At 39.0% G+C, this 18,344-nt stretch overlaps 1 protein-coding gene across 1 annotated transcript in view; it reads right to left on the reverse strand.

Moving 5' to 3' along the window:
• ITPR2 (inositol 1,4,5-trisphosphate receptor type 2) overlaps positions 1 to 18,344 on the reverse strand; it is a 502,139-nt gene that overhangs the window by 205,413 nt on the left and 278,382 nt on the right. Inside the window, exon 37 of the mRNA XM_059185826.1 lies at positions 14,154 to 14,262. Coding sequence (XP_059041809.1) covers positions 14,154 to 14,262 — 109 coding nt within the window. The remainder of the gene's footprint in view (positions 1 to 14,153; positions 14,263 to 18,344) is intronic.

The raw sequence follows: 18,344 nt of genomic DNA on the forward strand, positions 1-18,344 counted from the left end.
AGACACAGAATGTGAGCCACAGACTTAGATGGCTAAGAGGGAATGACCAGGATGTTGCCAGACACCAGGGTAATACAGTCAAAGAGCCTTAATCCAGGGCACCGGGGTGGCTCAGTCGGTTAAGCATCTGCCTTCAGATCAGGTTGTGATCGCAGGGTCCTGGGATTGAGTCCCCCATCGGGCTTCCCTACTCAGCGGGGAGCCTGCTTCTGCCTCTTCCCCCTGCTCGTGATTTCTTGCTTCCTTCCTTCCTTCCTTTTTTTTTTTTTTAATTTTTTATTTATTCGACAGAGAGAGAGAGATCACAAGTAGGCAGAGAGGCAGGCAGAGAGAGAGGGGGGAGGAAGCAGGCTCCCTGCTGAGCAGACAGCCTGATGTGGGACTCGATCCCAGAACCCTGGGATCATGACCTGAGCCAAAGGCAGAGGCTTTAACCCACTGAGCCACCCAGGCGCCCCCCCACTTTTTTTTTAAGATTTTATTTATTTAACACACACACAGAGATCACAAGTAGGCAGAGAGGCAGGCAGGGTGAGGGTGAGGGGAGCAGGCTCCCCACTAAGCAGAGAGCCTGATGCAGGGCTCAATCCCAGGACCCTGAGATCACGACCTGAGCCAACGGCAGAGGCTTAACCCACTGAGCCACCCAGGTGCCCCCTTCTCTTTCAAATAAGTAAATAAATCTTAAAAAGAAGGGGGGCAGTGCTTAACCTCAAAGGAGCTTCAGAATTTAAAAGAGGGCAGGGGAATCAGGCTATAAGTAGCAACGAGACACAACAGGGATATAAGGCCTCTTCGCATGAGGGAGGGAAAAAACTCCACTTGACAGAGCTGTTGAGAAAGCCAGCAGGTCTGAAGGGAGAGTGAGTCTTCATTTAAAGCAAGAAGGTGGAGGGAACCCTTGGAGAAGGAGTTAAGGAAGGACACAGGAGCATTTGCTGAGTGGGACAGTGGGACTGGAACTGGAAGAACCTAGTAGACTGAGGAGAAGAGAAATGGCAGAGTCAGGGCAAGGAGACATGAAACACCATGGCTACATGGGGCCAGGGCTGGAGGGATCTTGTCCTTATATTTCGTGCACTGAATGGAAGAAACATGGTAGACTTGATCTCAACAGCTCCTCCCAAGGGAGTGAGAGATAGGCCTACTGGCCAGAGGTCTTGTCCAACTCTACCAAGGAGATGAGGGACTCTTAGTCTGCATTCAGGGCAGCCTATTAGGTGAATGAACAGATGACTCAACAGCCACACATACCATGGTGGTAGGTGGGTAGGTGGTGAGAAGCCTAAGCAAGCATCCTTCTCCAAGCTGTGCCCATGTTTGAGATTATTGCTGGTTACCACTTACCTTTTGGTCTCTGATTATCACACTCTAGTATATTTGAGAGAAAGTGAAATTAACATGATATTTAGGATAGAATTTCAGTACCTGTCTGTGAGTCACTATCTTCAACATTATGCCATCTATCTAATATTAATTATAAGCATTTGATCTGATTATAATTGTCCACATGCCCTCATTTAGATTTTTTGTCACTGCTATGTTGTGTTTTTTAACACATCGTATTGGTTTTCTTTCTTCCATAACAGTAGAAATCGTAAAGTCTACTATTTGAGTTTTAATTAAAAATTCAGCCAAAGGTTAGGAGCAACTAAGTAAAGATAAACCTCACAGTCGCACTGAGCGATCTGCAAATCCTCAAAATGTGTGTTGTTTCATTGTAACTAAGATTTATTTAAAACCGCTTGAGATTTTCAAGCACCAAACAGAATGTGCAAAAACCAAGCCTACTCTGAAAAACTCAGTGAACAGTAGACGTTCAAAATCATTACACACAAAAGGAAATCTCTTAAGGTTTTTTGTGTTACTTTAAACAGGAAAATCATTTTCCTTTGAAAGCCATGGGTGACAGTCCTACAGCTTTGTAAATTGATCCCAGAAGAGAATAAAGACAGTCTCATGTAGTGATGATAACTATGGGCACTGGAGAAAGACACCCTGAGTTTTCATCCCTTTTTCCCTTTTCCAGTATGACCTTGGTCAAGTTTAACCCTTCTGTGCTATAGTTTTCTCAACATGTTGTTATGAGGGTTAAATTAAGTAACATTTTAAAACATTTATGCAAGCATCTGGCTTTCGTAACATAGTAAACACCCTAAAAGTGTTAGCTGTTACTATTTCTTAGTGCCTGTACCTAAAAGTGGATAAAAAAACATTTCCATTGGGAAGGGGGTGCTGGGTGGCTCAGTCAGTTAATCATCCCACTCTTGGTTTCACAGCTCATTTAGGTCATGATCTCAGGGTGGTAAGATCGAGCCCCACATTGAGTTCCTTACTCAGTCTCGCTGTCCCTCCCTCACTCTCTTTCTCTCTCAAATAAATTAAATCTTTTTCTAAAAAAGGAATACATTTTTGGGGTGCCTGGGTGGCTCAGGTCATGATCCCAGAGTCCTGGGATTGAGCCTGAATCTGGCTCCCTGCTCAGCGGGAAGCCTGCTTCTCCCTCTCCCACTCTCCCTGCTTGTGTTCCCTCTTCCGCTGTCTCCCCCTCTGTCAAAAAAATAAAAATTAAAAAAAATACATTTTCTTTTTTTAATTTTTATTTTAAGATTTCTTGAACTTTCAGATTCAAACTCCTCCTATAAAAGAAGGAAAAGACTCAAAGAGGTGGTTTAAAAATGTAAAAGCAGGGGCGCCTGGGTGGTTCAGTTGGTTATGAGGCTGCCTTCAGCTCAGGTCATGATCCCACTGTCCTGGGATCGAGTCCCACATCAGGCTTCTTGCTCCACAGGGAGCCTGCTTCTGCCTGCCTCTCTGCCTGCCTGTACTCTCTCTACCTCTCTGACAAATAAATAAATAAAATCTTAAAAAAAAAAAAGGTAAAAGCACATTTAAATTATCACTTATTTCCCCCAACATTCTTTAATTCTCTCCCGTGTGGAGAAGCATCACATACAGAGCAGACTCAGAAGAATTTGATTCACATCCCTGCTCTGTTTGGTTCTTACTAGATCCTTTTACTCTCAGTAAGGCCTCAGGGCCTCACTCTTCTTACTTATAAAATGGAGATTAAAAAAAATACTTCCTAGGGTACCTGGGTGGCTCAGTTGGTTAAGCAACTGCCTTTTGCTCAGGTCAAGATCCTGGAGTCCCAGGATCGAGTCCTGCATCAGGCTCCCTACTCAGCAGGGAGTCTGCTTCTCCCTCTGACCCTGCCCCTTCTCATGCTTTCTATCTCTCTCTCTCTCACTCTCTCTCTCTCAAATAAATAAATAAAATCTTAAACTTTCTACCTCAGAGAGTTGCAGTGACAATACAAGAGCACACACATAGTTGTTCCGCAAATACCTTCCCTAGAGTCTCACAGTCAACAAAGTTAAGTAACAACAAGAGCAATAATAATAATGGAGCTTTAGTACCTCACAAGCCAGATTATATGTCCCCTGTCGGAGGACCTGTTCAAAGAGCAGTCCAGAAATGAATGTACTGAGAGAAAGGTAAAATGTATCAGGCCCAATTTACTTCACAAATTTTCCATGTACCTTTTCCTCCTTACAACAGGAACAACACAGACCAGCTCCAAGCACCAACTTTCCATGTGGCAAGAGACCCTGATGCCACTGGAGATCACAGCTGGACGCTCTAGCTAGTTACTCTAGCTGAGCTGACTCCATGTCCCAGTTTGAGTGACTAGGCCTCAGCCACTCTCCAGAGCCCCAGTTGTTCCCACATTCTCCTGTTTTACAGCAGGCCTTTCCTCCTTCTGTAGCTCGAGTCACTCGCTAGCTCTTCCAAGTCCCTTTCAGACCTTCCTAAAAGAGAAGCCCTGTGGCTGGAACATTTACCCCATTTGCTTGTTCAGACGTGGTCATGCTCCCTTTTTTCTAGCCTCCCTTGGATGAGCTCCCACCATTACTGTGCAGGATGTGGGGACCGTCCACTCCTTCCCCTTTTGCTTTCCAAGTCAGACAGCATCAAAGGCTACACAGTCCATCCAACATCATGCTTTCTGCAAGATAATCTCCTCATTGGGCCTCAATGCCATTGCTCTGTCCACTGCTGACCCCACTCTGCATGTCAAGTCTCAAGAAATCTGCCATTTCCTGGGCTGCAAAGAGATGTAAAGTGGAACTTGAAGTGGCAATTCTAGAAGCTACTTCTTGGATACAACTACTGAAGGTCAATGTATTGTACTAGCAGATAGTCGGTAACACTTATTTCTACCATGTGTGAATAGGTCAGTCCACAAACACTTACTGAGCAATGACTATGTGCAGGAAACCATGTTAGACAATGGGAATACCCCAGTGGATAGAATAATTGGTCTCTGCCCTCACGAGGTACAACACTTATGGAGAATGGAGTGGGACTGAAGAGAAATGCAGAACTATACTTTCATGGAATCTCAGCACTGAAAGGCTTTCTAGACATTTCTGCATCTTATGCATCAGACGTATTGTGTTTCTAATTTATTTAAAATAACAACATACAGCAAAGAAACTCTTCATAGGCATGATATTAAAATGTCTATGCGAACAATGTCCACAATAGCCAAACTATGGAAAGAACCTAGATGTCCATCAATAGATGAGTGGATAAAGAAGATGCGGTGTATGTATACACTGGATATATACACTGGAATACATTGCAACCATCAAAAAATCCGAAATCTTACCATTTGCAACAACATAGATGGAACTAGAGGGTATTATACTAAGCAAAATAAGACAATCAGAGAAAGACAATTATACAATCTCTCTGATATGAGCAATTTGAGAGGCAGGAGGGGGTTGTGGGGGTAGGGAGGGAAAAAAATGAAAGAAGATGGGATTGGGAGGGAGACAAATCATGAGAGACTATTAATCTCGGGAAACAAACTGAGGGCTGCTAGAGGGCAGGGGTGGGGTGGCTGGGTGATAGACATAGGGGAGGGTATGTGCCAAAGTGAGTGCTGTGAAATGTGTAAGCCTGATGATTTCACAGACCTGTACCCCTGGGGCAAAAAATACATTATATGTTAATAAAAATAATTTTTAAAATTTCTAAGCTAATAAGACAGATACAATTTTTATAAGTGCTGAAAGGCTTATAAACCAGAAAAACATGAAATTAAAAGAAAATAATCATGAAATGCTTCCTAACAGGGGTTTAGGTAGAAAGAACTAATATCATAATTTTGTAATATATTCATTTCCATGCATTTTTCTTGTTGTTCTTTTTTCTTCGATCACAATACCATTATTCGCCTACAGTCATTAACTATCAAATGTCTTACACTTACTAGCAGCAATGAGTGGTTGACTAATTTTGAGTACCGATAATGTTTTCATCATGATCTTTTTAGTCAATGATCTCTACATTATTACAGAGTATCTCAAAAACCACTGTAGCAATGATGTTACCATGCCAGATTTTTAAATGGAAAAGTAAAGGCAAGGTATAATAAATAATTTTGTAAATTGTTGCAATAATGAGATTACAATGACGATAGTCTGGTAATTTTATGGCTTAACAAGTGACCAGCCAGCTCACAATTAAAAGAAGTAAGATTTCTAAAAATTTATGCTTTTTATGCCCACCTTAATGATCACAGTCTTTTTGCGTAGATGAAAATATAAAATAAAGATTCCCAAGTTAAAGAGTATATTAATTATATCTCTAAAACAGATCTTTCATTATAAGGCAACATCAACATATTTTCATATTTTCAACCGTTTAGTTACCTAAATTTAAACAACACATATACACAATATATAAATGATTAAGATAGCACAACATAAAAAAAGATAGCACATGTTTGCAACATCACTTATTGTACCTAGTTTAAAATAGCATTAGAACATTGCAAAAAAATTTTTTTCACTCACCTCTAAAGTATATTTAATAAGAAAGTCTACAAAATGCAGCTGATACTAAAAACTGAAATTTATTTTCCCTTAGCAAAACAGTTATTATCAATTTCCTAAGCTTCTGTGCACTCTGTATAGCAATTCTACTTAAATTTGTTTATTTGCCTGCTAGAAAGAGAGATGAGTCTATGCATAGAAGGTGAATGATTCTGCACAGACTCTTACCACACAAGGAACTTGATACAATTTACAAATTTGCAACAATGTGATTACTGCGGAGAATGACAGGTCTGCATATTTGATGTAGGAGGTAAATTCCTTGGTATAATTCCAGCTTATTCTTTTTTGCTGCTCCTCAAAATCAGAAATAAAATATTAGTTACAATGACTTTTTTTCCCCATGCTAAGGAAAAGAATAAATTCTTGTTAACTCAGCTGACAGTAAAAATTTAAAGTTTAAAAAAATGATGGAAGATAGCTTAAAAATAACTGAAGGCATCATTTCTTAAAGACCTTTATTCCGTATCACTCCAGATACCAACTTTTGACTCAAGAAGCCACTACCTGCCATCATTGTTCGATGTGTAAATACCACCCACCCCACTTGGGCATTTGTAAAGATCACAGCTCTCAATTAGATGCTGTGCTGTTTGTTGAATGCCACATTTCCGCAAGGGGCTGCTGCCTATGATGGTCATTTTATCAAGTACTGTTTAGAACTTTTAAATCTAATATGCAGGGTCCCAATAGCTCAGACTATGATCCCAGGGTAGGATGTGGAGAGCTCTGATATTGAGCTGTAGGTCTGTAACAATAAGCCTGAAAAATCCCACAACAATTGTTTTATACTGTTCCCAATCAACTTAGTCTAAAATCTCAAGCCTTTTTTCCTAGTAGCCCACTGAATAACTGCTTTACGCTTCCCAGTACATATGTATGCAAATTTTATTAAGAATAAAATCAAAGAACTCCTCATTTGATTTAGCTGAATATCAGAGCAAATAAAAGGTTATGATTACCAGTCATGTATCCTGTTTGGCTCTAATATGCTCATTAAGAGTGTGAGCTCAAGAGCCAAACTGTTTGGGCTTACCAGCCCTCTTCCACCTGTCAGACGTGTGATCTTCAGCTCTATACCTGTTTCCTCACTGGTCAAAGGGAGGTAATCATGCCTCCCCTAACACGGGCTTGAAGATGAAAATTAGACAATACATAAAAAGGATCAGGGATAGTATCTGATATATGGTAAGCTCCTGAAAAATACTACCTGTTACCATTTCACAAAAATCAGTGTGTTAAATCACTCCATGCCTATTACAGAGGCAGTTTCTATTTATTGCAAGGATATATAGCACTGTAACCTGAATATTTTAAAAATACTGAATTTGACTGAAATATCTTTGTTGTTTTCCTATAGATCATTTGTATGTCAGTGTAACTTATGAGTAGATAGCAACATATTCTCAGGGGAAATTATGACTGGCTTTGTAAATAGGGTCTTTAACTACACATAAGGGATAGGGTCTTAATTTGCTTAAAAAGTAAATAGGGTCTTTAACTACAGCATAAGGAAATAGGGTCTTTCACTACAGCATAAGGAAAGCACCTTTAAATTACCAGTTCCATAGGCTATCAGTAAATATTTTCAGTACTCGGTATCTTTTCCAGTTCTAAAGTACAGAAGCTACAAATGTTATATATTTAGGATCAGAGCTTATAGACATCTGTATTTATGATTTATATACAGTTCTCCCTTTTTATGAAAGGAATAATTTGTAATGCTTGAAAAATCTTAATGGACAATATACTAAAGAGTATAAGATGAAGGGGGAAAAATCCTTAAAACCAAACCAATCCTCTGAACACAGTCCTTCTTGTTCCATGCCCCCCCTCATCAGACCATCTCTATGCAACTCCCATAGCTTGTGCCTCCATTACCATCTCAGGTAAACCCTTGCTCAGATCTGGACCTGATATGTCTTTAAGACACAAAACAATGGTGCGGTGCTACAGTCACACTGCCCTGTCCAACAGCACACATATCCTCTCAGGTATTTCTTTTCCATGGTAGAGAGGCCATAGAAATAAGAGTGGGACAAAATGGCTTTCAGGATAGAGAACATTTGAAATCATACTGCCCTAAAGCCATTTTATTTATTTTTTTAAAATGTTTTATTTATCTGTTTCAGAAAGAGGAAGAGAGAGAGAGTGTGTGCCTGAGCAGGGGGGAGGGGCAGAAGAAGGGGGAGAAGCAGACTCCCCACCGAGCAGGGAGTCAGATGCATGACTGGATCCCAGGACCCCAGGATCATGACCTGACTCAAAGGTAGACACTGAACTGACTGAGCCACCCAGGTGCCCCCACTAAAGCCACTGACAAACATTCCTTCTCCCCCCCCACAAATTGTCAACATACATATCCTTACATGGCATTTTTAATTTTTTTAAAATTTTTTTTTATTTTTTAAATTTCTTTTCAGTGTTCCAGAATTCATTGTTTATGCACCACACCCAGTGCTCCATGCAATCTGTGCCCTCTATAATATCTTATATATAAGATACCCCGATTTCCCACCCTCCACCCCTTCAAAACCCTCAGATTGTTTTTCAGAGTCCATAGTCTCTCATGGTTCACCTCCCCTTCCAATTTCCCCCAACTCCCTTCTCCTCTCCATCTCTCCTTGTCCTCCATGCTATTTGTAACGCTCCACAAATAAGTGAAACCATATGATAATTGACTCTCTCTGCTTGACTTATTTCACTCAGCATAATCTCTTCCAGTCCCATCCATGTTGCTACAAAAGTTGGGTATTCGTCCTTTCTGATGGAGGCATAATACTCCATAGTGTATATGGACCACATCTTCCTTATCCATTCGTCCGCTGAAGGGCATCTTGGTTTTTTCCAGTTTGGCAACCATGGCCATTGCTGCTATAAACAGTGGGGTATAGATGGCCCTTCTTTTCACTACATCTGTATCTTTGGGGTAAATACCCAGGAGTGCAATTGCAGGGTCATAGGGAAGCTCTATTTTTTAATTTCTTGAGGAATCTCCACACTATTCTCTAAAGAGGCTGCACCAACATGCATTCCCACCAACAGTGTAAGAGGGTTCCCCTTTCTCCACATCCCCTCCAACACATGTTGTTTCCTGTCTTGCTAATTTTGGCCATTCTAACTGGTGTAAGGTGATATCTCAATGTGGTTTTAATTTGAATCTCCCTGATAGGTAGTGATGAACATTTTTTCATGTGTCTGATAGCCATTTGTATGTCTTCATTGGAGAAGTGTCTGTTCATATCTTCTGCCATCTTTTTATATGACTGTTTGTTTTGTGTGTGTTGAGTTTGAGGAGTTCTTTATAGATCCTGGATATCAACCTTTTGTCTGTACTGTCATTTGCAAATATCTTCTCCCATTCCGTGGGTTGCCTCTTTGTTTTCTTGACTGTTTCCTTTACTGTGCAGAAGCTTTTGATTTTTATGAAGTCCCAAAAGTTCATTTTCACTTTTGTTTCCTTTGCCGTTGGAGACATATCTTGAAAGAAGCTGCTGTGGCTGATATTGAAGAGATTACTGCCTATGTTCTCCTCTAGGATTCTGATGGATTCCTGTCTCACATTGAGGTCTTTTATCCATTTTGAGTTTATCTTTGTGTATGGTGTAAGAGAATGGTCCAGTTTCATTCTTCTACATATAGCTGCCCAGTTTTCCCAGCACCATTTATTGAAGAGACTGTCTTTTTTCCACTGTATATTTTTTCCTGTTTTGTCGAAGATTATTTGACCATAGAGTTGAGGGTCCATATCTGGGTTCTCTACTCTGTTTCACTGGTCTATGTGTCTGCTTTTATGCCAGTACCGTGCTGTCTTAGTGATCACAGCTTTGTAGTAAAGCTTGAAATCAGGTAACGTGATGCCCCCATTTTATTTTTGTTTTTCAACATTTCCTTAGGGATTCTGGGTCTCTTCTGATTCTATACAAATTTTTGGATTATTTGCTCCACCTTTTTGAAGAATACCGGTGGAATTTTGATCGTAATAGCATTAAAGTATAGATTGCTCTAGGCAGTATAGACATTTTAATGATGTTTACTCTTCCGATCCAAGAGCATGGACTGGTCTTCCATCTTTTTGTGTCTTCTTCAATTTCTTTCATGAGTGTTCTGTAGTTCCTCGAGTACAGATCCTTTACCTCTTTGGTTAGGTTTATTCCCAGGTATCTTATGGTTCTTGGTGCTATAGTAAATGGAATCGATTTTCTAATTTCCCTTCCTGTATTTTCATTTTAGTGTATAAGAAAGCCACTGATTTCTGTATATTGACTCTGTATCCTGCCGTTTCACTTTTACAAAAGACCTACATTTGTACCTGTTTCTGCTCACTGAAAGAAATTTGAGGAAGATTTTCACTTTATTTTTTTTTTTGATATTTTATTTATTTATTTGACCAACAGAGATCACAAGTATGCAGAGAAGCAGGCAGAGAGAGAAGGAGGAAGCAGGCTCCCTGCCAAGCAGAAAGCCCAATGTGGGGCTCCATCCCAGGACCCTGGGATCATGACCTGAGTCAAAGGCAGAGGCTTTAACCCACTGAGCCACCCAGGTGCCCCAGATTTTCACTTAAAAAAAAAAAAAAAAAAGGCCAAGAGCTACAACGGGGCTCAGCATTCATTTAGCCACAAAGCCTTGATGGAGTTAGCGAGCACCCCAAGCAGTGAGAGTGGCGCCCCCAAGCTCCTTCGCCAGAACCACACTCAGCATCTTACTGAGCATCAAGCCCTCAAGAGCTTTGAACTGTGTCTGTGAGCACCTGTGCTTTGTTTCAATTTATTCTGTGCATTTGCTAGCAAGAGGTATCCCAAAGTATCAGAAAAGCCTAAGAGAGGTTACACCTTAGGTCTAGGAATGCATAAAATTTTTCCATATAAATTAATGGTCTTCACTTAATTTGCTTTATACCATTTTAGCTTATCAAAGGTTTTATAGGAATAATCCACTTTGGGCTAGCAGGGGAAACGTATATTAGGATAGCGAGTGCAGACAAACTCCGGTACCTGGTGTGAATTCTCTGTTTTGATTTACTTCTGAGAGATCTGTTAGAAATGTTTCGAACACAAACAGTAGAAAACCAGTTGATGGTAGAAATCCAAAATTAGACAACCAGATGTTAGATACCCTCTGTGACTTACTGCCATTCTGAGTGTCTCCACATTGCAACTGTGGAGATTTATTTTGTTACATTCATTCACGTTCAAACTGTTCTATAGAGCAATTTTAACCAGCCACAAATAAACTCTCCATCTACATACCACACGTCATCTCTCACCGTCAGTAAAAGAATCACTGTGATATACTGAACGCTGGCCTACCCCAACCATGTCCATGCCCTAACTACCAGAATCAGTGAATATGTGACTTCCCATTGCCAAAAGGACTTTGCAGGTATGAGGAAGCATCTTTAGATAGGGAGAAGAGACAGGATTATCTCAGTGAGTCCAATATAAGTGTAATCACAAGAGAAGGCAGAAGGGTCAGAGTGAGAGGAGAGGTGATAATAGAGTGTGTGTGTGTGTGTGCACATGTGTGCATGAGTGTGAATGGGGAGGAGTTTGATAGATGCTATGCTGCTGGCTTTGACAATGGAGAACCGAGTCACAAGCCAAGTAATGAAGGAAGCCTCTAGAAACTAGAAAAGGCAAAGAAAGTCTCCCTTAGAGTCTCCAGATAGAACCTACCCCTGCTGACACCCTGATACTAGGTTTTTGACCTCCAAAACTGTAAGATAGTGAATTTGTGTGGTTTTAACCCACGAGATTTTTGGTAAATGGAAAACTAACACAATTGTGAACATACAGACCCCTATAATCCTGCTACTGATAATTAGGGTTTTGTTCTGAGAGCACACAAAGACCTGTAGGGTATCTTTGACCAGTTTCTCAATCTGTTACCCAGTACCATTTCACTCAGACCGATGAATCATTTCACTCCCCACTTCTCTTCCCACTGACATGAATAACTGAGCTAAGTAAAGTCCTGGTCTAGCATTTGCTGTGGGACCTCAGGCAAATCACATACCATCTCTGGGTCTCAAAGACATTCTTTATGAATGCTTGGACAAAATATTCAGAAATGGCCTGAAGCATCATAAAAGAGAGGCACAAAGTATTTCCTAATTCTATTGAGAAAGTAATCACCACTGGCTGGAACAAGTGGTAAGTACTACCCATTAGAGCTCCTCCACAAAGATGACACTAGGGGTTATTGAGATTTGTTTGGATTTTAGCAATACATGATTCCAAATGTAGCAAGGTTTGGTGCAGGATAAGCCTGAGGCATGTTTCAAGCACACAACAACACAGATTTCTGGTGGCTAATGGATGAGGAAGGGTGGGGGTAAAAAGCACTGGGGACATAATGAAGGGTCTGGAACACCAAGGCAGTGCAGAGCCCCTGAGAGTTTCTGAAAGACTCTTATGATCTCTGCAGACTATATTCTATGAGTCCACTAGCACATGAATGGTACCCCACAGTGGCCTCCGGCAAGCTGTGTCATTCCTCTCCTTACCCCCGGTGCCCAGGCACAATACCAGTATTTAACACTGTCCACAGTATATGTGTTAAATGATTGAGTGAATAACCGCAAACTAGCCCTTCTCATCTTAAGTCTTCCTCAAAGGGCTATGTCCTGGGGGTGCCATTCACATCATATCATATGAGAATGGTGTCTCTTGGACTTTTGAAAAGAGCAGCTCTTCCTCCTTTCATGCTCTGTCTTGAGTGTTGGACTATGGGAGTTTTCTAAGCAAGAAACTATGAAAGTCTGAACTTGTGATAGCAGCAGGAATGGAAAGAAGAAACAGGTGCCAGCATGATTGATTCTAGGGTGGTCTGGGAGATACACTTTAATACTCTTGACTAGTCCAAGTAAAATCTTACTTTATTTCTTTCTTATTTTCTTTAGAGTGGTTCTATAATAATCCGTTACATAAAATCGGAACTCTTAGGTATCTCCTGTTAAGTACAAGTTACTATTATTATAAACTTCACTCTTCTGTCAAAATTTATATTGATCCCATTTTTCTACTTTAAGATCTAGTACTTGAATCAAAATCAAACCATCTATAGCAGTATTTTAAGGAATTCAGAGAAAGACAACAAAAAAGTCTGAAATTGACCATGTTTTACAAGCATACCAAATACTCAGGCTTAGAAGCATTTTTCTTGAGTCCTAAGTCATAGAAGCATTTGCCAAAATTGCACTGACCACCTTTATTTCTGCAATTTGTTTCCCAAAAATAGCTTAAATGATGAAGAGAACTAATGCAAAGCAAAAGTCGTTTTGATTATAAAGCAAGCATCTGATTCAAATGGAGTATTTTGAAGTTATGCCCCTTTCTATTAATATCCAAGATCCCTTTGCATTTCTTTTCCACAAGAATAAAGTTAAAACAAAAAACAACCTACCATTATGTTCTTTTTGAAATTATATAGCATATGCATAAATTAATAAAAAAATTCTTCTAATTTTAAACATATCAGATGATTAGTACTTACAGATACAGATCAAAATGTTATTAAGGAACATGGTACAAATTTTATTTGATACCTAATATATAAGTATAGGTAGCTAGCTAAAAAACAACAAAAAAAAACCTTACCTCACTAGATTTCTATTTTATATTTAAGTGTATCACCTTGGGTATTAGACATGCTGCCAGCTATCTCTTAATGAGCACCTGAGCTGTCATTTTTAATAACAGCATGACAATTATTATCTATAAGTTATATTCCCTGAAAATCATTTGTGCAATACTTAAATTAATATAGGTAAGAACAGAAACTTACTATTCCGCCTACAAAAAATAGTAATATTTTATAATATGTGGCATTATATTATAGAAAATGAAAGGGACATATATTTACAATAAAAGATCAACATATGCACAAACCGCATAGACCATTTTAATATGTAGCACAACTTTATACAGAATTTTAATAATGAATCTCGGTTACTCATTGAAAAAAAAAGTCATTTGATCTGTATGAGAAAAATACATGTATTCAAGATAGAATATAATAAAACAAATGAGCCAAATACTTGGGCCATTCTGATCTCAGTTTTTTCTCAATTCAAAGCAGAGTTGAAAGATGAGTACCATACAAACAAATTATCTAATTCATCTACGTACACATGCCGTCAGTATGTATTATAAGCAATCATCTCATAGCCCATGTAATCCATCGGTTATGGTATACTAGAAATTCTACTTTATTTTCAAATACTAAAAATTTTAAAAAATATACCTCTTCCACAAAGCTGTCTTTCTTCTCTAGCATTTCTCGTAAAGTCTGAAGAATTTTAATGCACAGCTTTTCTTCTTTCTCCATTAGTTTCTTTGTATGATTAATCAACCTTAAAGCAGAATATTACATCTTAAGTACAACAGTGTTTTCTCTTCAGGTTGTATACTAACATCATGAACTAGAGGGGGAAAAGTCATGCTATTATTTGAGAATATGAAGTAAACGCTAATCCTATTTTCAAAACTTAAAATCACACTTTAGCTCACAGACTTTGTATTATAAAGCACCCTTTGCTCAACAGGCAGTATATCTCAGTGCTTTTAAATTTATTCAAGTAGCAGACTTTTAATGGGATATAATACTCTAAAAGACAATGAGACTCTGATTATCTTTAATCCCACCATATCAACTAAAACAACTTTACTAGTAGAGAAATACAAATATTTGCAGCATATTACCTTTTATTATATTATGTTATACTTTATTATTTTCTAGAGACTATATTACCTTAATTATATGGGCTCAGTAGCAGTCTAAAACACTGCAACCTTATCATAAGGGGTTGCTTTCCAGTTTCTGTTAATAATAATGATGTTGTATTTTTCTCCACTAGGGCTTAGAGAAATAAGCAGTTTGTGATTAGAAGAAAAAAAACACAACAACAAAGTAACATCAAGACAGTCTATCCACATACTATTTTTACTATCATGTGGGTAGAAATTCTAATTTTATAGTGGTAACCTCTGCACTGGTGTTCTGTCAGGAGAAAAGTTTGAGGACCATAGTTATATACCATCCTCAAGAACTCAAAATCAAGTAAAATGTTTATAACCAGAATGCATAGCTTATCATATGTAACTCTGAAAAAGCTGGTTCTCACAATGACCTGTGAGACACATTTTCCTAGAAAAACAGAAGGATGTCGAACTTAATGGAATGGTCCCATTTCAGTGACGTGACAGGAGTACCATGGGACATAACCCCGAGGAAAAGTGAGCTTTCACTAGATAATGACTAGTCTCTGTTTATCAGGGGTCAGGATGAAGTACTAGGACTTCCCATGGACTCTCTCAATTCATCCTCACAACAAGCCAGTGCCACAGGTTCTATTATTAGGCTCATGAGAAAACAGAGGTCCTGAAAGATAAAGCAACTTGCCTGTAGTAACACAGTCATTAAGTGGTGGGATCTAGAAATAGACCCAAGTCCAACGACCACAAAGCCAAGCTTGTAAAGCACCACTCTGTGGTGACATGACCCATTTACTAATCTCCTGCGTCTCAGAATTACTGTTAAGAGAGTCCCCACTCAGCCATATCTTATGTGATATGATAAGTGTTACAACACAGGTAATGGCAAACACTGTAAACTAGATAAAGTACTACCTTCTTGAGGGAAGTTTCCTAGGGCTGATAAGAGGTTCCAGCAAAGAGATAACTGTTAATGATGAAGATTTCACCTAGCAGGAAAAGGTGGAGAGAGAAGGTGTCCTTCAAAGGGAATGATGTGAACAGTGGGCAGAGGTAGAAAGCTGACCTTCCTGTCCAGGAAATAATAAGTACTCTAACTCCAGCTGACACATGAACACAGGAAACAAGAGAGGATAAGAGAAGCAATCTGAAAAGAAGAACAGGAAATACGATGCTAAAGAGTCTGGAATTTACTCCGTAGAAAATAGGAGATCTCTGTTTTAAGGGACCTGAATGACCTTGTCTACATGTAGAAGATGATGTGGAAAAGAAAGAACAAGAAGGGATAACATGTGATGGGGTAATTGTACAAGAAGCAATATAGAAATAAAATATCCAGGACATGGTAAGTAATGACTAATTGGAAGTGGAAAAAAGAGGAGGAAGGAGACATCTGACATTGATGGACAGGATGAACAGATAGACAGTGATAGTTTTAAACGATACCCATGCCATGCGGAAGGGGAGGCACACAGTGAAAGAACAGTGATTTCCTTTCAGACATGGGATCAGGTCCAGCAGGCAGAATAATTCTAGAGTACTCCTTGTAAGGAAAACACTTGCTGTCCTGACACTTCTGCTATTTCATCCTTTCTTTTGTGGGATCGTCCTCGAATTCATGGACATAGTTTTGGTGGGCACTGTAAATTTCATTTGATATTTTTTTCCTCTCAGGCTGTTTAATTTTCTTTAACTTTTCTTTAGATAAATACTTCATTCACCAACCATTTGAAAATATCAAGCATAAAGGTGAATATCATTTTCTAGGGACTTATACAAGGTATTCATCTGTTACATAATGTCTGGTTGAGTAAAATCTGTGACCTTCTAACATTGCTTTCCATGATCAAAGGAAAAAATAAGTTTCATGAAACAATGTACCATATAAATACATGTGTATCATGTATTAAATTAACATAAAAATTACTTTTATTATATGAGATGCACTCTGATATTTTATATTTTTAACTCATTTTAATGGTTGCCTCTGCTCCCTAAATTAATTTTTAAATCCATAAGTGAGTCACATCCCACAGTCTGATAAACTCTGAGATTATCCTTCATAAAGGACGAGGAAGTGTTAATTTGAATAGATTGTAACCAGATGCCTTAAATGTTAACACCCACATTGACTTACACGCTCTTTATTCTCTTCTCTCTCAATTTTTTAAAAGATCTTATTTATTTATTTGACAGATAGAAAGAAAGAGACAGCGAGAGAGGGTACACAAGCAGAGAGAGTGGGGGAGGGAGAAGCAGGCTCCCCACTGAGCAGGGAGCCCGATGTGGGGCTCGATCCCTGGACCCCGGGTCATGACCTGAGTCAAAGGCAGACGCTTAATGACAGAGCCACCCAGGTGCCCCTCTTCTCTCAATTTATTTGACAAAGTAGATATGGAAATTGGGGATCTTTCCTGGGATCTACCCACCACATTCTCCAGCAGACCCATGAGTCGACAAGTTCCAAGAAATAAATTCATCTGAGGAAGTCAGAGGCCCCACAAAGGCATTGGATCTACACTCTCTTCTCTAGCTGAGCTTTACCAGAGAGCTCTGCACAGTAATCCAGGGCCCCTTGCATAGCTATTAATAAATCTGGATTCTAATTTTATTAGATATCCCTGCAAATAAAACCCTTGGATTTTCACAGGGTTAGGGAAGGAGCAGGATAAGCGCTAGAGCAGAAAAGACATTCCTGAGCCGCTGGCCATACTACAATTATAATAGCACAAAAATCTCTTCTCTAACCACTAAAGTATGTGACATCTTTTTTTCCATCCGAGTGTCCTATCAGTAATATATTCCCACTATTATATTGCTCTGTTTCTCTCCTTTTAGGTGCCTGGTGTTGCAACAGATTTGCTTTTAGCATATGTTCAGCACAGGCCAATATTTTCTTGGCATTTTGAGTTACTTCATGTCATCTTTTCATAGATCGACATCTTAAAGTTCTCGAATGGTGCCGTCAACATAACTTTTTCTGCAATAATTGAGACATTCGCTGTGTTATCAAATTTGTTGGCTGCTAGCCATCTATGCCTATTAAGCACTTAAAATGTAGCAAATGTGATGGGAACTGAATATGTTCTTTGTATTTTTATTAATTTAAATTTTATTTTTATTTTTTTTAATTTTTTATTTTTTCAGCGTAACAGTATTCATTATTTTTACACCACACCCAGTGCTCCATGCAATCCATGCCCTCTCCAATACCCACCACCTGGATCCCTCAACCTCCCACCCACCCACCCACCCCCACCCCTTCAAAACCCTCAGATTGTTTTTCAGAAAAACAATCTAATTTAAATTTTAATTTAAATAGCTATGCATAGCTAGTAACTACCGTATTGACAGCCTCATTCTTGACACTGAGGCAGCAAACTTTTTTCCTACAGAGCCAAAGAACAGATACTTTAGGTTTTGTGCGTCACACAATCTCTGTGGCAACTAGGTGACAATCCTATAATAGCCACAGAGAACAAGTAAATGAACATGTGTATCTCTCTTTCAATAAAACCTTATTTGCAAAAATGATCAAAAGGACCAATTTACTCTGATGGGGTAAATTTGCCAGCCCCTGTCCTAGACTGTCAGTTTTCTGGGATATATCTATAGTATCATTTTAATTTCCTGGACTTATAATTCTCATTTACTATTCGCTTTTTAATTCATATTCTATTATTTGATATATATTCATAGGAGGTAAAGGGTATTTCTCAAA

This window comes from Mustela lutreola, chromosome 8 (genome assembly GCF_030435805.1).
Source record: "Mustela lutreola isolate mMusLut2 chromosome 8, mMusLut2.pri, whole genome shotgun sequence".
Taxonomy (NCBI): domain Eukaryota; kingdom Metazoa; phylum Chordata; class Mammalia; order Carnivora; family Mustelidae; genus Mustela; species Mustela lutreola.